The sequence below is a fragment of the Gambusia affinis genome, linkage group LG05 (assembly GCF_019740435.1).
Source record: "Gambusia affinis linkage group LG05, SWU_Gaff_1.0, whole genome shotgun sequence".
Classification (NCBI taxonomy): domain Eukaryota; kingdom Metazoa; phylum Chordata; class Actinopteri; order Cyprinodontiformes; family Poeciliidae; genus Gambusia; species Gambusia affinis.
The window spans coordinates 9235977-9255406 of NC_057872.1; the positions used below are offsets into that span (position 1 = coordinate 9235977).

At 42.1% G+C, this 19430-nt stretch overlaps 1 protein-coding gene across 1 annotated transcript; it reads right to left on the minus strand.

The window, feature by feature from the left end:
- Positions 1 to 3581: 3581 nt before the first annotated feature.
- On the minus strand, positions 3582 to 17026 carry soga3a (SOGA family member 3a). Its single transcript, XM_044117879.1, has 7 exons — positions 16006 to 17026; positions 15118 to 15285; positions 10475 to 10777; positions 9006 to 9536; positions 8790 to 8869; positions 6392 to 8042; positions 3582 to 4432 (listed from the first exon to the last, which is right to left on the minus strand). Exons 1-7 carry the CDS (start codon positions 16417 to 16419, stop codon positions 4196 to 4198), a joined length of 3384 nt encoding a protein of 1127 aa, XP_043973814.1. The 5' UTR covers positions 16420 to 17026; the 3' UTR covers positions 3582 to 4195.
- Positions 17027 to 19430: the final 2404 nt, after the last annotated feature.

Genomic DNA, 19430 nt, shown 5'->3' on the forward strand with positions numbered 1-19430 from the left:
GAAGGTCTCATTTCAACAGAGCATCTCTGAACATGCTTTTCCTGTAGACTGGTTTCGCTGCAGCTTCGTAAGCCAAGATAGGCCTGAGTGTAGGGAATGGATCAATTCATGAACGAGACGGCATCTTTTGAATTATTGATAGTCAAATTAAATGACCAACAAGAATCATACAAGCTTGTATGAATATGTTTGTTTTTTTATAAAGGAAGTATAGTTTTTGTGAAGTTTACAGTAATTATTTATATGATTATGTGAATTTATGATCATCATATAGCTACAGTACAGAGCAAAAGTTTGGACACACCTTCTAACTGAATTCAATTAGAAGGTGTGTCCAAACTTTTGCTCTGTACTGTATGTTGCGTATGATATGCTTTAAAAATCAAATAAACATTTAAATAATAATTTAAAAAAAATCTCCAAGATAGTGGAACAGAAGACCAGGGCCGGATTTAGGAGGATGGGGGCCCCTGGGCTGGAGTCAGGATGGGGGCCCCTGGGCTAGAGTATATATATATATATATATATATATATATATATATATATATATTTGTATGTGTTTGTTTTGTTTTAGAGGATGAACAGAAAATGACCGAACAGTAAGTTTTGACAACTTACAACTTTAATAAGCCAGTTGTCACAAACTACAAACAACTCTGAACTCTTTTCTAGAAAGACTAAACCACATGTTGGGGTTGAAACTAGAATATGATGCTTGCATCACAAAATAAAATCACTGAATAGTTATTGTTGCCTGGACTTCAACACAAACTATAAAACAGATTGAACGCAATGCTCAAATATACTTTTACAAAGCAAAGCGAGTAAAACAATATTTATACAAATATCCCCAGCATTTACAAGTTCATATAAGTACAAGTGGAATATATCAAAACTCAAACTTTTTCTTTGGTTTTAAAGTTCTTGGTAAATAGTGGAGGAAATAAATGTCAAAAAAGTGCTTCTCTGCCAGTCAGACAGAACATGGATATAAACAATATCTTCTGGAAAAAAGAGATCAGGCATACTGTAGTTTTCAGAAAATATCCTGACCCAGGTAAGTCCAAAGTGCTGCCCTCTGAAGGATTTTTTAAAGTTTAGGCATTTGCGTTCAGTTGCGTGCTTCCAGTCACTGAAACCAGTTTCAAAGTTTGACTGAGTATTAGCATTTCTGAAAATGCGGCATGCAAAACAAAATGCAGCTCCGGTGGATGGAGAGTAGAGCAGCCACGGTCTTTCGATGTACTCACCATTTAACATCTTGCGTTTAAAGTGAGATTTGGAGAAGTGACGCTTTTGATGCTTGTACACCCGTTCTGATGCTTGAAAGCCAACATTCATATTTTGACAGCTCTCCGGTCCTCGCTCAGCCCAGTAAGCTCGCACGGACTCGTCAATTTCCCCCCAATGCGCCGGATCGGTACTGTACGGATCCACAGTCGTCTTTCCATCTGCGGAAGAAGATCCCGCTTCCACCAACTCTGACTCCACAGACGCCAGTCCAGCCACCGACTCAGTCACGGTTATAGGTTCTGGCGGGATCTTAGTGCCGGTGTTAGCATAGCTAAGGGTTTGAGGAGCGGGGATAATAATGTTTCTGCGCCATCTCCGCTAACAGGTTTAAAAAAGCCTGTCAGTTTAGGCATTTTGTTTGTCGCCTCTTTGGCGCGATGCTCTTTTTCTTTTCTCTTCCTTCTTTTCTGCGCTCCGCTGTCATATTTCCTGTTGTCCGCCATTGCAAAATAATATTCCCTTGACGCTCCTCCTCCCCAATGCGTAAGATGCGTCAAAAGTGGACCAATAACAAGCAAGCATTCAAGATGGACGTTTGCCAGAACAAATTGGAACATTTTTCATCGGTGCTCTCAAAATCATGGTAGTCATTGATTAAATTCTGACACTATCCATTCACAAAAATATAAAACATCCTTCGGGGCCCCCGAAATGCCGGGGCCCCGGGCTGCAGCCCCGGTAAGCCCCTGCTAAAATCCGGCCCAGCAGAAGACTCACATTGTGGAAGTGCAGATTAAAATTGCTGCAGCAGTGATGTACTATTTTCATTATAGGCAAATATCTAAAAATAACAAAACATCTCCACCTTGTTGAATTTATGTCATCAATTAAGGTAGTTCTAAAGACAAAAAAAAATGGACTTTAGGTTGTACCTAAAAAAGAAGTGGCTGGTTAGTGTAGAAGGTTTTTTCAAAATAAATTATGATCCACAAGGTTCTAGTTTAGAGGAAAACCACTGTCCAACTGGCAGGACGCGTATCACGCCGCCACCAAGACATCTTGGAAAAATGAAATCTGTACTTTTACCGTCACCGGTATGATTGTGATCAGCTGGACAAACGCTGCTGACCCCACAGATTAGAAACAGGAATAGAGGCGCGATTATTTCCAAAAGCAAAATGATCCTGCGGTAGCTTTTGCTTCCATGCTTTGTGTCTAGAAAATAAGCCACCGCTGTCACTCTGCTGGGCTGATCAAACGCAGATCTCTGCAGAAATTCTTTCCAGTGCTGTGATTTTAAGCAGCTCTAGCCTGCAGGCAGTCAGCACTGGTTATATAATGGTCGCACCATCTGGAGACCTCCAGACACCCAGGCCAGCACAGGTCTTTACTGGGAATTAACCGTCTTTCCCAACCTTGACACAGAAAAGCAGGATGAGACATTCGGTGCGAGCTTCAGGAGAGAATGAAAATATTTATATGTCTATCGGGAGAGGGCTAAGATTTCTGGCTCCACAACACTGCCACACCTGCTATTTCCATCAGCAAAGGGTGCCAGGTTTCAGGGAGAGGCGCGGTGGGTGTCTGTCCCACTCAGGGCAGCGTGTCTCTTTAAATTTCTCAACAGTCCTGGAAAAATGTAATAAAGAAAGCTAAGTGATGATTTATCAAATCATATGCAGGTTTGAAATTTTTATTTTTATTATTTTTTTCTCCATATTTCAGTTCCTTTCATCACTGTGCAGATATTACTTAGAGGAGCAGATCAGGGGGTCACCGAAGACATCTACAAGTTGGTAAAAGAGCAAAGGAAGCCAGACAGCTGTTTGGTTCTGGTGCTTCAGTTTGTCGGCTACAGTGTCGCATACAAATCATCTGAGTTTAACGTGAATATTTATGTGAAAGTTGCAACGTTTAGGAGTGAGCAAAGAGTGCACCTCAGCATAGGGGTAGTTTAACATGACAAAATGTGAAAAACGTCAAGCTGAGGCATTTTTGGAATATTGTTTATTATACAAAACCAAGAGCAAAGGCATTGTGTTTCACCACCTTTCAGCCATAAAAAACACTACTTAGCAGAGTAACAACATTTAGTTACTCAGAGTAAAAAAAAAGGCATTACTATCTCTTTTTAGGAGCATGTTATGCAAAAAAAATCAGACTTGTAAATACAGTTTACACACAAACCTTAAAAAATGTTAGCTATGGCAAAAAAGAGAAATTTTATTCCAAACAATGCACTTAAAAATTAAGAAAATGCAAAAGAAACCAGCCTTTGGTACATATAAAAAAAAAGTAAATTTTTATGCATCTCTTACTAAAAGTAAATGTGTGGGGTTTTTTGTTGTTGTTTTTGCTTGCTTCAATAATAAACATAAAATCAAACTTCAGTGAAATATTCTGGTCACAGTCAAGGTACAGTCCAGTCATGTGCTGTAGGGTACTTTATGGTAGGGAAGTCATGCGCAGAGAAATCTTTGCTCCATCTCTTCATGTCTGAGCTGAACCTACTGATGCATATAGCATACATTTTTAATTGAAACTAGAGCTTTTCTTTTTTTTCAGGTTGTAAATCCAGTCTGTACAGATAAATTATCTCTGCTAATTTATCTGTAGCAGAGATAAATTAGTGAAAAGCTGTTATTGGTAGATCTGTAATGGTGGCCAACGCTGGAATCCAGACCTGAGCAGGATATTCATTCAGATGCTGTCCGTCGTGCCTGGCAGGTTAGCGTGGGCCATAATGACAATACTTGTAGCTGTTAGGAGTTATTCGCCTTCCATGATCAGGTATGTTCCACAGGATTCCACAAACACAGTTTGTCGATGAATACATTCTGAATAAATTTTCTGCCCTTCGTATTGATTTGGTGTATACAAGAGAAAAAAGAGAAAGTTTAAAATCTTCGGAGTTTGTCAGTGAAGGCTTCTGGTTGGTTCCGAAACGCAACAACGTGGAGTGTCAAATGATGACGGTCTCTATGTGAAAGCCGTGTGTGTAAGTGAAGGAGGAAGAGTGTTTCTGGAGGGGAAAGGAAGCAGGGACGACAGGCGTGGTGCACGGAGAGGACGAGGGAGAGGAGGACGAAGTCGGGGAGCGGCTGGCCCATCTGGAGGGGAGGCGACGGTTGGCAGGACGGGCGGGCCTCAAAAAGCTCTTGTGGACAGAGGGAGGCGTGACCGAGGACTCTTCGTCTTCCTGTAGAGAGGCAGCAGAGTTAACATTTAGGATTATCCCGTTGTTCCGTCTGCATCCAAGCTGACGCACTTAGTTACTTAACATCGTTTCACATGTTCCAGCGGTTGTTTTCTTGAGCCTGGGGAACATAACGGGCATATTTCAAACAGGAACTCTAAACACATCGGCATGTAAAGGTCACACTAGTAGCTCTGATTGATTTCATCCCCAAGGGGAGAAAAAAAGTCAAGATAGCTGACATCTGAGCGCACTCTTCTGAATCACCAACGTTCTGAATCACCAGTTCTACTAATGTGGTCCTCCCTATTTCGTTCTTTTCATAAGGCTCTCGAAGATGCCCTCATAATGACTCCCACAACATCTTTAAGATTAGCATGACTTTAAAGCAACGTAATTGCTTCAGTATTCTCATTTTTGTGGTCTGCCAAGGCCAGTTAGTCAGCCGGCTTCTTGCAGATACTTCAGTAATTACCACACAACGGCCAGAAATCACCGGGCCCTTCTGGAAGGACTTAGAGTCCAACATCAGGCTGGTGCGGGCTGCCAGTCCCCCTGTCTGGTTCTATGTTTCACTGTCAGCTCCTCAGGAGCCTTTCAGCGATGGAGTGGCCCAGAAGCCCAGATTATAATGGAGGCTCTGGCCTGCTTTTATCTCTTAGCACATACCAGAAATAAACAACATTCCCACAAGAGCTGGCCTCTGTCGAGGGCAATTACTTACTGTTTAACAAAGTGTTGGAACAGAAAGCAGTGCACAATCCTCCATGTCCACTGACACAGCAAGCTTTGAGGACATAGTCTCACTGAACAGTGATCAGGTATAATGTTATGACCACTGACAGGAAGGTTGTTGGGAAAGACTTGTGTCCTTCCATACCAGAGCTGGGCGATATGTCTTAAATTAAAATCTAAAACTTGTTTCATTTCAAATCCGGTTTCCAATTTTAATAGGTTTTTCTTATTCTGATTTTTTTTCTCTGAAGTAGAAATTACAATTAATTTTTAGTAATACAGGTTTTCATTTCAAAGATCCCGTCTCTGAGTTGTATGGTCGCATTTTACAGGACAGAATCAGCTGCTGGCAAGTTGTTGCTGGAGACCGCAGCACACCGTCAGAGGTCTGGTGGAGTTCATGCCTTGATGGGTCAGGGCTGTTATGGCTACAAAAAGGGGAAGTGGCAGCTAAGGCTGAAAAGATTAATTGTGACTAATTGATTATTGAAATAATCATCAACTAATTTAGTGGTCGATTAATTGTTAACTGGAGTATGCAGTCTCAAAAAAGCCATTTGTTGAAATAACCTACTCAGAGCAATAATTAAGCCCAAATGGTACAAAAAAAAACAATTTACACTTTGCATTTATGATTTAAAAAAAAAAATACTTTCCTTATCTGTAAATATGTTCTAGCCAGAACTCTTCAAGTGGCAGTTTCAGTTTCATCTGGTTCAAATTCTGCTAAATAAATCTCATATTAAGCATCTTTTGTAATCCAATTAATTGGTTAATTTAAAAAAGTAACAGATTAACTCTACATGGTATTGGTAAGTCAAGTAGAAAAAGCTGAGCTTTTCACATGTTGTTAGAATGATCAAGCTTATGCTAAAGGAATTCCATGTTATTGCATTTTTAGGCAATAAAATTTTCCTTTTCATACGAAAGCAGAATTTAATTATTTGTTTATTTGCATTGTTTAACGTATTTCCAATGTGTAAAAAATGTTTAAATGGAAAATCTGCGGAATGTGCCAATTTTTATAATCCGATTAATCGATTAATCAGCAGAATAAGTGATCAAATGCTCGACTACTAAAATAATAATAAGTTATTATTATTGGCAACACACTACTTGGTAGGTGGACATAATGTTATGCATGATTTCATGTTTTAGTTTTAATCTACAAACTGAAATACATGAACACTGAACTGCGCAGCTAAGGAAGGACAAGGCTTAACTCACCTGCACTTTCAGCTGCATCTCGTTGACGCTGTGGAGGCTGACCTGTGCAGTGGCTGATGTGTGCTTGTGTCTCAGAGTGGGACTTAAAGGCAGAGGGGCCATGTCCAGCATGTCCAGTTCTGTGGGGTTGGAAACCATCTCGTTCTGCTGCGCTCGTGCAGCGCTCTCGTAGTTTTTTAGAATCCTTTCCACGGCGCCGTAGTTGGATCTGGAGCCCTCTGGCCGAGGGTACGCAGCGAGGGTGAGAGGCTTCCACGGATGTTCGTTCATGATGCGATGGACGGGTCTGGAGGAGTCGGGCTGGTGAGGAGAGTCTGACCTCTGTCTTGGCTGCGCCATATGTCTTTTTTTGCTCTCGACAGACGGCTGAAGCGGGGAGACGCTGCCTCTGGCTGGCTGAGGTTTTGTTTCGTGGGGATTTTCCCTGTTAGAGTTGGAGTTCTCCACAGATTCATCTGGCTGGGTGATCACAGATGAAGGAGGCTCGTGGGTTGCTCTTTGTTGGGACTTCCTGGAGAAGCTGCCTTTTTTTTGCAGTTTGTGCTTTACTGCACTCTGGGAGGGTTTTGGAGCCTCCTTGAGTCCAGGGTGTGGCTCTTCCAGTGAGGAGACGGAAGGTGTTTCTTTGGAAGCGCACCCGATCTGCACTGGCTCCGATTCAGTGTTCTGTTTGGTAGAAGTTGAGAAAGAGGGCAATAGTGACACTTTAAAATCTGAATCTGTGATGTCAGTGGAAACATCAGAGCACATGGACGGAGTTGAAGCGTCTTTGGGTGGTAATATGTGGCTTGGTGTTCCAAACACTGGTTGGCATGCCTCAAAACAGGTCTCTTGTACATCCACGCCTCTGCCCATCTCAGCCTGAAACAAAGTTCTGTTGAACTCAGCTGTTTTTCGCTCCAGCATCAGGTTTCTTCTGGAGCCCTGGAGGCTGGGACTAAGAGACTGAATTCCTTGTGAGACCGAATCCACGGGGAATTCCTGGATAACTGGAAACACTTGGACCTTTCCAACGTCAGAGTTTTTCTCTGGGCACAGATCTTTCCCAGCGGTCAATATGTTGACCTCGGAGAAGCTTTTCTGGACGGTCCCGTACGTCAACTGTTTGTTGTGGGCCAACTTGCTGGCGTCACAGGACCAGCGATTGTGGCAGCAGCCCGTGTTGCAGTTGGAGTTGGAAGGTATAGAGCAGGATGTTAGCATGCCATCTTTAAAGACTTTTCCCTCATTTTCCTGAAGCATGGCCTCAAACTTCCTGACAATAGATGGGCTGTTACACTTTCTGTCCAACAGAACACAGGGGCTATGGCACTTCCTCATTGTTGCCATAGGGGACTCTGGGATGTGGAGTTCTGTGTCTGGAGTAGAGGAGTTTAGGTTCCAGGAGGAAGTACGAGGAGGAATGGGCGGAGCCGCCGTCTCCATTTCAGAGGATTCTCCAGGACTTGTCTGATCAGAGGTGTTTGCCGTCCAGGTGTCGCTTGAACTTCTGTTGGCTCTCCAGGTGCTTTCTGGTGACAACGCGATCCAGTTTTCCTGCTGCAGAGCCCGGAGGTCATCGTAGATCTGGCTAAGATCGCAAGGAGCCTCTTCCACCTGCAGAAAGTTTTTTTCACATCCCTCAGATGGACACAGGGATTCGGATTGGTTCCTAGAAGAAATTAGGAATCAACTTTAAACCACCTATATGGCATTGTCTAATGTCACTTCTTTACAAGCGAGAATTAAAGTTTTCCTTGTGCAGATTCCATTCTTTTCCAGACTCACTCTAAGCAATTTGGTGCATTTTTAAAGTACAAATACAAGACCTCACTATGAATTTACTTGATTTACTAATTACGGGAAAAAATAAAAGAAGGATGAATAGACATATGCAGCCCTTAGACAATGAAACAGCAAGTAGTTTGGTAAAAAAAAAAGAAAATCATTCTATTTTAACTTTTCCTTATAATTCAAACCTGAGACATCCCAACAACTTAAACTAAATATTAACATACACTATGCAGTAAAAATATGACACATATCTTCTTTTTCCTTAAAAATTAAATCAGACTAAATACTTCCTGTTTTAGGTCAGTTGAGAGATTATTTGTTTTGCTAAATGCCACAATAAAGTGAGATAAATAAGTGCATGTCAAATTTTAGGTACGGTACACTTCAAATTTTAAAGAAAGAAAAAAAGCAATTCTGGCCTAGTTTAGTTTGATTTAATGTCACCAAGTGAAAAAAGTGTCTCTTTTTGTGCAAACATCTGGTTTCAAGTACATGTAATGGACTTATTAAAATCTACATAAAATTTGCCTTTCTCCAACCGTGAGGCACTTATGGTATTAATTGTTCATGTTATGTCAGCCTCATCAGATTCTGGTTATTGTGATGGTTGCAAAAAGGACTTCACCTCTTATCTCCGCTCTTTTTCCTGATCTCGTCCTGGTAGCTACAAAGCTCCTCGCTAACGCGGGCTATTTCCTTTAGAGCCTGATAAAGAAAGACACAACAAACAGAAAGACAATGAGACAAGATTAACGTTTTGTAATAGGGAAGTAATAAATACTACACAAATAGTCCCCTGATATTAACAAACGCATGTTGAAAATCAGCTTTAAACACTCACAGCATTGAGAGCAGTCGTGTTCTTCTTCTTGTCACTCCCATAACTCAGTCTGGCCCAGAGAGGACTCTCCAGAGGAATTCCTTGGAGACTTTTATCATTCCCTATGGAAACGTATTCCTGTGGCGTCCCACTGTCCGGAGCTCCACAGTGAAAATCCTCCAGCTGTGCTGTACCTCCAGCTTTCTTATTATCACCCGATGAGTTTTGCTTCCAGGGTTCTCTGGATCTAGTTTCAACCAGAAGCTCGGGTTGTAAGGGATCGCTCTGACTGAACCGCACATCCACGTTAAATCCACATGGGCTGTCGCCGTCGGCGCGGATGTTTCTGTTCAAACCTAATCCGGGTGACGGTGGGTTTCTGGTTGGTTCTGACGGAGTGCTGCTACTGAGCAGGTCCGACCGGGAGTTGTCGCTGAGCAGGCTGGAGCCCGTGCTGGTGGAGCGCATGCTCAGTCGGTGCACCGCGTCGTCGTCCTGCTTCATGCTGTCCAGGGCCGGACCCCCTCGACTGGATCTCACCTCACAGTACAGCTGGAAACACAAAAGAGAAAAATAGATGATAAAAAAATTAGGGATGCATACATATCGGCACCAGCATTGGTATCATGACCATTATATATACATACACATATAATTTATCTGTATTTGACCATAACAATAATATCAGATATAGACATTGGTAGATGTTTTATTTTTTTTATTTCTGTGCATGCCTACAAAAAAAGTCTCCTTTATGCTGCAAAAAGTTACAAATAATACAGTAGAAATGCAGCAAAAATGAGAGTTGTTAGGGAAATTTGATTCAAATTTCTTTCTGTGCCAAACTACACAAGCTGAACTTCCTCAACAAGGCTGCATTTAACCTTATAAGCATATAAATCTAAGTGGATATGTGATGATGAACAAACTGATGACTGAGTCTAAAATTACTCAATGTATTTTCAGCTTCCTAGTTATCAAAGTGTCCTCCTCAGGTTTCTATAAAGGCAACAGATTTATAGTCAAATACTGAGAGTTGAGATGATTTATGTTTAGCTAACATGATGAATCCGCTGCTCTCAGTCAGTGCTATAGTTGTGCAAGAAAAACGAAAATCATTGTAAAAGATTTTAAAGTTAAAGGATGTGTTATGTAAGCCCAAGCTGTAGACAGCTTCAGTCTCTCTTCACAGATAAAAGGAAATAACAACTGTTAACTCCGTTGACTCTTTCCGCTCTTTATTCGCTGCAGTGTCACTGATCAAAAATGGTTTTGACAGGGCTGATGTTGAACAGGACGAGTAGGAGCACTGTTACAAAATGCAGGCCTCTCAAGGCACAGAAACACCTTCAAAACTGACGGAAAGTTTCAAATGCATTGATTAAACAGTACTCTTTATAGATGTAAATCAGGACTTTAGAGCATTTTTCTTCAGGCTCTTGTCTTACATGAGTTAACCATCTTACAAGCTTACTGTCAGAGCATCTCACCTCTTCTATTTTCTTTTGCATGTCCTTCAGCTGGCACTCCCACTCTCTCCTCTCCACATCGAACCTTTCTAGCAGCTCGGCCTTCTCTCTTAGCCAGTCCCTCTCGTTGTGATCCAGACGACAGCGCAGGTCCATGGCTGTAGAGTGCGTGTCGGCCAGGATCCTCCGCTGCTCTTCCCTCTCCCGGCGGAGCGTCGAGGTCTCGCTGTTCGATTCGCGGGGACTCCGTGACGTCACCGATCCAAGACCCGCAGCCGACTGGAATCCTCCGCTCCCTAACCCTCTGGCTTCTCTAGTTTCCAGCTTGGAGAGGAGGATGGCAAGGAAAAAAAGATGTAGAAACAGAATAGAGAATAATGGGATGTTACAGTTGGGGACCAAAAAATGAGAGCCAGATGATAAGACATGTAGGGACAGTGGTGGGAGAATTTGTTGAAGGTGGAATTGGAGGAATGAAGGAGCGGCAGGAAGCGAAGGTGGAGAAAGTGGAGAAATAATGTACCACAGGGACGAGTGAGTAGGTTTACAGGAGGGAAGAAGGAGACAGATTGAACGTTGAGTGTATCCTGTTAGAACTCGCACAGATGGTGCAGAGATGCAAAGTTCAAGTTTATTTTCTATGCTGCTTCAGCACAGGATACAGGGCAGGAAATGGTAGATTGAGGCAGGGCAGCATGCGTCTGCAGATGTGACCTGATTTAAGCTTTCAAGAAAAACAACGATTTGTGACATACAGATGATCTCTGTGTGCAAATGAGGACCAAACGTTTTATTGCTGCTGATGCACCACTCAATTAAACTGTTTAATTAGTTAGGTTAGAGGGTTTTTACATGTTTTTAAACAACCTGGGATTTGCCCCTGAAATCTTTGGTCTTAGAGTAAAATAAAGTTCTGTCAAGTGGGAAACTTGCCATATTATTACAGAAAGCACTTATCAAGCGTGTTTTGTTCAGCTCCTCTTGAGTCAATATTGATAAAAACTACATTCTCTGCAACTAAAATGCAAATCTACAAACATTGCAGTGTTAGACGGTAAACAATTTTTTCTATTCTTCTTGACAGGACAGCTAGCCAGTGAGATAGGTAGCCAGCTGTCTAACCACAGACAGACAGATTTCATACTTTTCAAATTTTTATTTGTTGAAAAAAGTAAAAAATTAGTTTCCCAGTTTACAACTTTACACTATGCTCTATTACCACTGTGTTAGTCTATTATGCAATTAAAAAAAACCAAAACATTGTGGTTTGTGATTTTTAACGTGAAAAAATGTGGAAAGGTACAAAGAGTGTGAATACTTTTGTAGGGCACTCTTTGGAAAACTATCTGCACTTAAAGCAATGCTTGGAATGAATTTTACATAAAATTTTGTAAACAGGCCAATATACTATTTTGAAGACCTGAAATGATGGTGTATTTCAGTGCACACTTTGTACATTCTGTGGTATGTATGAAGTTTTGCTGCTAGTTTAAAAAAATTGGAAAAATGTTGGGATTGGAACTGGAAGAATTCCCAAGACAACGCCTCTGTACGTCGATGTGCTCCTTTAATCACTCTCTGTGCGAGTGAGCGTGGACGCAGCTTTTGCATACGAGCCTGCCAGAGCGTGTTATTTCTGTGTTCCGCCACAGACACCAACCAAAGCCTTTCTCCATGCTGCTATTTCTGACTGTGGCCTGGGGTCAAAAAATTATGGTGTAGGAAAACAAGTCAACATCTTCTGTCTGCTCGCAGCTTTTCTCAGAGGCCTCCGCAATTAGAGACGGACGATGACGGTTGCTGTCCGCAATCTATATAAACTTTCGAACGTAAACATGGCTCGAGATGCAAAAACAAGATGCTTGGACTCGCATTAAAGGAACAATCTCGGTTTTAAACGACTGGGACAGAAAAGTTGGTTCGTCCCCTGAAGATGTCCAGGGAACAGATTGTGAAAATCCCGACAAAGCTCCTGGAGAGACACTCAGGTATTTACACATCAACACTTTACACTTAGTCTGTTTAGAGAGCAACCTCTGCACACTCAAACCCAGCCTGGGCTCCTCTGAGTGCCACAGGGTTTATAAAGGTAACTGTGTCACCAGGGTGACCCACTATTAATAGTGGACACCCAGCCCTGTACAATGTCACATTCTGAGAGGAGGTGGGAGTGGGGATGCCGAGGTAAAGAGAGGAAGGGGAGCTGACTGCTAAGGCGGAATGAGATGTATCCTAGCTGCCAGCAGTATTCATAAATCAGAGTCACACGGAGAAACATGCCTGGAAATACTGGGCCTGAGCTGAAGCCAGAGAGCTTGGATGCTTTCTTGGTATTTGGTGCTGGACGTGTCCAAAAGGGAATCAACGCAGTCAAATTCAGGCCACACACATGAGGGTAAACAGCGTTGGCTAATTTAAGTGATAATGTGATATTTAACTCCTAGTCGTTTCATTGTGACATTGTCCAGATGCCATTCCTGTAAAAGCTTGGATAACAAACACTTAAACGTTTCACTTTAAGTGAATCTGGTGTTTCTAAACTTTCCGACACTTTTACTACTCGAAGTCGAATTGAAACAAAAAGGAACAAAAGCGAGCAGCTCTAGCTGGCCAGAATGCAAACAGCATCATTAGAGAAAATTATTCAAAGGAGCTCAATTCAGCCTGCCCTGTCTGCATGACTCAGATGATTGGACTGAAGGGCTGCACTTCAGCGAAACCCACTACAATTTTCCTCAATTACTTCATAACTCGGTACTATTCTGGATGGCAATTAGTGTTGACACTCAAACTGCCCCCTAGCACGTTAGCTGTTTAACACCTGCACTTTTCCCTCCACAGAAGCTAAATATAGACTCTCTGCTTTACTGGGGCAGTAACACCAACATGTGAAAAATGACAGGTTCTTTCATCTTCAACTGTTCAACTTTTAATTGAAAGTAAGTAAGTATATAAGTAGCATGTTTTGAATTAAATAAAAAGATTTTTAAAGATCATCTTTTTTTAAGGAGTCTTGAACGTTGGACGTTGAAAATATATGATAAAATATTTGAGATTCACCCATCAGATGTCTGTAGCCAGTTTGTGATCTCCCTTTTTTTATAAGTCTTTTTTCAAACCGGCTGATTTAATTTTTTCATTATTCTGATTTCTCTTTAATAATTGTACCTTAAGAAGGTATCAGAACAGCATTCAAAAACAGGGTTTTGTTCTATTTTATACAGTGGTGTATAGAAAATAAAAATAGACTAACTTTGCTGTATACCGTTCAGCCTTTCCGTTGTCTGCTTAAAGTTTTGCTCTCTCTCACAATCAACACTTTACACATTGCTCTCTCTCAATTACGTAAATACACACAGAACAGTCCTGAAATATTGTAGAAATCTTTATATCTGTCTCTTTAAGAGCAACTAACTTTTTATGGATAGTGTGGTCGGTAATTGTAAAACAATTAGGTCTTTCAGTCTTCACTAGTCAGGTTGGATCAAGCTGAATGTTGTTTCATTTCTCTGTGCCTATTTACAAAACCTTTAAGACGAGCTGGGTGCTAGTGTGTAAAGTCTACTTGTGTAAATTTATAGTTGTCTTGAGTATAACTTCAAAATTCCTGCCGTTGTTTTCTAAACCTCATAAAAAGACTCAGCTTATCACTTAGTATATAATATATGCAGGCGAAAGTGTCATCTGTGGTTGGACATGGCATCCAAACAAAACAAGTCTTACAATGGGACTAATCCTGCTCTGCCTGGCCACACTCCGAGTCACATTTCCCTGCTCTATTTACAGAATCTTAAGAATAAAAGCTAGACGTGAGCAGTTTCTATCACAAAACAACACAAATGAGGACCATGATTGAGGACCAATGCTAGAATATTATCTGTTATTTCATCATCAATGGTTTCACACGACTAGCCAACAGGATTGTTGAACCACTATTCTCAACTTTTTCTTTCTGGTTCTAGATTCAAAGAAGGGGCGTCTGTGTGAGGAATTAATCCGTTTCAAGTCTTTGATTCAAATCACACGAGGCTCAACTGACAATATAGAGAAAGTATACAACAAGTACAGCGAAGCAGTCTAAATGGACAAATTAATAAATGAGAATTTGTTGGCTTAAAAGTTTGTTTTTCTTTGTCTAGAGGCTGAAAAAGTCCAATCAGTTTTGGACTTGCAGCAGTCAAATAAACCCCATTTCTGATCCTATCTGTAAAGGAGCTAAATCCCTAAAGCTGCAGTGCCTTGAAGAGAAGAAAAGCACTTTTTCAAGAGAAGCGTATTTGACTTTTCTTTGATATGCAAACCCTTAAACTCAGTATTTCCGCCAGTAGCTGTCCACCTAAATAGGCTAGTATTTATCTTCCTTAGGGCTAGCTGCTAAAAGTGTCGATGTCTTTCTAAGCAGGGTTTAACAGAGCATGTCCCAGGAGTGAAAACCTTTTGTCTAAACTTGGACAGAGGCCGTAGCATAACGACTTTGCAATTCCAGTTGGATTACTAGATGAAATGACCAACCAGCCACACATGTAGCTGACAATCTACACATGAAATATTGCTGTGCGAAGATGCGTGTGTACATGCATATGTTCAAACACTTTGAGCATGCAGAGAACTGAATGTGCATAACACAATCTACAGTGTGATTATCATGACCGGTCATCTCTCACCTGTGCAATCCTGCATTTGAGCTCAGCTTTCTCAAGCTCCCAGGCACATCTGTCTCTGGTGTACTGCAGCTGGAGATCACTCCTCTTCTCCTCCTCTTTCTTCACCTCGGCCTGCACCTCCTCCAGAACCGTCTTCAGGTCCAGCAGAATCCTCCTGTTCTCCCCACCCTGCGTTGATACACAGACGGCATCCATTTGACCTTCTAAAATTCTAAATTTGAAGCTCCAAAGAACCAGGAAGTGGTGGTTCTTGTATGGATGTGACTCTGAGCAAATCCTAAATTTAGTGTCACACACACACACACATATATGTATATTCTGATACTCATCTAAAGCATTCAGTTTGATGTTCTTACGCTTCCCTTTTTGATCTAATCTAAACCTTATAATAAAACAATACTCAAAGTGCTCTCTTTTGAGAGCACAAATAGAATAAAGGTTTTTCCGCATATTATGAACCAATTGATTAGTTTTTAATCAATTGGTTGATTAAAAACCAATTTTTTCATGGAAAAAAAAAAACAGTTCAGGTTTGATCAGATGACACGTTTTAGATTTTTATCCAGAGATTATCAAATGCAGGATTTTGATGTTTAAAAGACTATAATACTGCTTTTTACGGTGGTTGGATATCATATGTTTGTAAAAGCCAATTTGCTTTCTTACTCTCCTCAGTTGCTCCTACAGTAAGCACCACTGCAATCCTATTCGCAAGTGACTCTACTTTTAATGAGCAATAGAAAATAGAAAAGCTTGTGCCAAAGCTTTTTTTTAAATGATGCCCCGGACAGAGAGGAGCCCTGAGTGGGGAGCCATACTTAAAAAAACAACTCCTTGGTAAATATTGGTACAGAAATGCTGAATAAATTACTGCTTCTAGTTTATTACTTGGATGTCAGCAACTTGTCTCAATAAGGACTCCTTCTCTCGCATCCATTCTTCTTTATCCTGAACGTGTCGCTTTTTCAGATCCTCTAGTTTCTTTTTAAGCCGCATTTGCTGCATTTGCTGCTGCTGCTGGGGTTCGGGGCCCGGCCACATTTGTCCCCTGAGGACCTCGAGCGTCTGGGTCCCTGCCCCTCCCTCTCCTGCAGTTTGCGAAGCGCCGATCGGGGGCTCCTGAATGTGGCTGAAAACGGTGGGCGGGGAGGAGATCCTCCTTAGCGGGCTGCGGTTTTTGCCCCGGCCCCTGTCAGCCTTTTCAATCCTGGAGCGAGGCACAAACTCCCACCCCTGGGACTGCACGAAGCCCCCGCCGCCGCCGCCCTGCAGCCCTGCGCCGTTCATAAAGGCGCTCCACATCTCTCAAATGCATGCACATAAAACACTCAAATATGCAATGGAAAGTCACCAAACGATGTTGTGAGCAGCCATTTCTGCTCTGAAAAGTTTTGATCAGTTCACTGACTCCTTGATCAACATCAACTTCAGTAACTTTTAGCAGTTATCCACATCCGGCCAAATCCCGCCTCGGGCACACAGCTTCACCCTTGGTCACCGTCGCAGGGACACACTGGACGTGACGGGAAGCTTCAGCCGTCTCCATGTCTTTACGAAGATGAGGTCAAGATTCCATTGTGGTCCCCCACTTCACTCAGTCCTTGTCCTTTACAGACCCGCTCTCGGTTGTCCACCTGCGCTGCTCGTCTTTTGCGCGTTCTAACCGAGAATGAGCCGTCCCCTTCAAGCGACAGGCGCCCGTAAACACTCCGAGGCAAAAAGGAGAAGCTCCCAAAAATACCAGGAGTGCTTCTAATGTAAGAGCAGCGGAGAGTATTTTTACCCCTCTGTAACCAGGAGTTTTTTTTTCTCTCTCTGAGGCTGAACGACGCCTAGAGGCGACAGCGGAAGAAGAAGAGCCCGTTAATCAACACCGGAGTCTTTTAATTACGTCGCCACCTTGCGCCGTAGCCATGGTAACGAATCAATTCGAGCACCGCGTCGCGGCAACTTCGATGGCCAAATGTGACCCGTCGGTTCTTTTAAGAGGCCGCAAACGACCCATTTTGAGTGCCAAGAGGAGGAAGCGTTTAACAAACTGCTACTTTTGCACAGCAAATTATCTTTAGCTTGGCTGTAAACAAAGCAGGTTTGTTTCTGCTGTTAGCTGAAGTATGAGAGGAGGCTGACTGTCACGAGGAGAGCAAAGAGGGGTGGGCGTTCATTAATCTAGAAAGCAGATAGCCACACAACTCTACATGAAAACGATATTCATTTGTACATAACCGTCACCTTTTCCTAGTCGTAAACTCGTAAGCAGCAGACCAGCTAGCTACCTTTAAAGTTCGCGGTGTAAGGTCTTCACTCGTACGAAGCACACGCTATTTGCAGCCTTACCGTGCGTCTTGTAAGGTTCTGGGATGTGGAAGTGGTCGTCCTTATTTAAAAACAGCCACCAATTACCCAGCTACGTTTCGGACAGCTGAAACACTTGAACGTGGTCTGGGCTGGGACGCAACAGCGCTGTTAAAAACAACTGCAGAGAGGGGAATGCCTGCAGTTAAAATGATGCTTTCATTAACTGAAATAAAATTCCCCTTCCTCTCTTCCTTCCTCCCTCCTACTCGTGTCTCTCCTCCTCTTCCTCCCACAGCTGGCCCTAAGACAGTGTGTGACGTGCAACATCCCACCGGTGGGATAAAAGAAGCGGACCGAGTCCACCTCCCATCCTGGTGGCCAGACAAGTCCCCCCCCCATCTGCACATTTTTGTGCTGGGTCTGCAGACCCCACCCGTGGCTATTTTTAAAGAGTCTATTGCTGCAAAAACCCACAATCCAAATAGGTAAAACGCCAGTCTCTCTGACTATGTGGAGGGCTGAAAGGGTTTGCAATGATGAACTTGTACTCTTATAACAAAAATGCATAGCTTTTAGAGAATGAGAATGGAAAAAAGGGTTTAAAAAAAAATGCACCAAGCACAAAAAACGATGATGATATCAAGGGGTAGCATCAGGTTTAGTGACCCTGAAGATATGGACAAATACCATAACTTGATGCAAAAAAACAAAAATACAGAACATTACAGAAAAAATCTGCACACAATGCCTACATATATGTCCTTTTTTTCTGTAAATGACTAATAGCCAATTTCTTGAACATAACGTCACCCGCTCAGTGACTCAGCACAGGGACTCTTTCAAGACACGTGCAGTGACTTACAAAATTATTGATTTTTTTTTCTTTTTCTCTATTTCCATTTTGTCAAAATGCAACCATGGTTAATTGCATTATATTTGGATCTCATGTGATAAACCAATGAAAAGTGCCACATGATTGGGACGTTGAAAGAAAGCGATACAAGGTTCTGCAATTGTAAAAAAAAAAAAAAAAAAAGTACTCAGGCTCCTTTAATCTGATGATATCCTGAATAAAAGTTTGATGTAACCAGTCGCTTTCAGAAGTCACTGAATTAGTTGATAGGGAGTGTGAAACTGGATAAAACTGTTCTGTGAAGAGTCCAGAGGACTCCACAAATACGACCTTTATGGAAGAGTGGTAAGAAAAGAGACATTTTTTTAAAAACCTTTTTACAGAGGAAAACATTAGGCAGAACATTTAAAAAAAATGACAAGTACACGAAAACCCCACAAATTGTGTGGTCTGTCAGTATGTTTGTGTTTTGAACCTACTGTGTTGCAAAATATCATGAGTTACACATCATATCATCAGCTCAGTGACTCAGCACAGAGGAGCTTTCGGGAAACACGGGCTTTACAAATGTAGCACTGACAATAACTGTCACTGCTATTGTGGGCATGAACTGGAGTTACTGGATGCATTTTTCACTGCAACGCACCACTGCTGCTGTAACCCAAACCTCAGCATGCGCCATTCCCTCATAGCTCTGTCCGCACCCAGATGTATAGCAAATGTCAGACGAGTTGGGAAATTCTCAGAAACCGTTGTTTCGTCGACCCATTCAAAACCCCCCAGTGGATGAACTACATCAAAATAAACCGAGTACAGTCTACATACACACTGTGGTTTCAAGCTGTTCACAGTTTGGTAAACAGATTCTTTCTTTTTTTTTTTATTTTCCTTTCTTGCAATGATCCCAGAGCTTGCGTTAAACACAGTGGGCTTGAGTTTTTCAGTGTGTGCTTGAAAGTGAATTCATACGCAACAACACTCACCTAACTCTCCAGCATCACTCCTAAGCTGTGCTGCGTCCAGGGTGCGGCAAGCCTTTGCAGTAGACGGATGATTGGAGTCGTACTTGGGAAGTGGAACTGTCCTGTACCTTAAGTGACCTTATGCGATGCGTTGAAGGTAGCAGAACAGAACTTAAACTGAATGAATAATGTAGCAAACA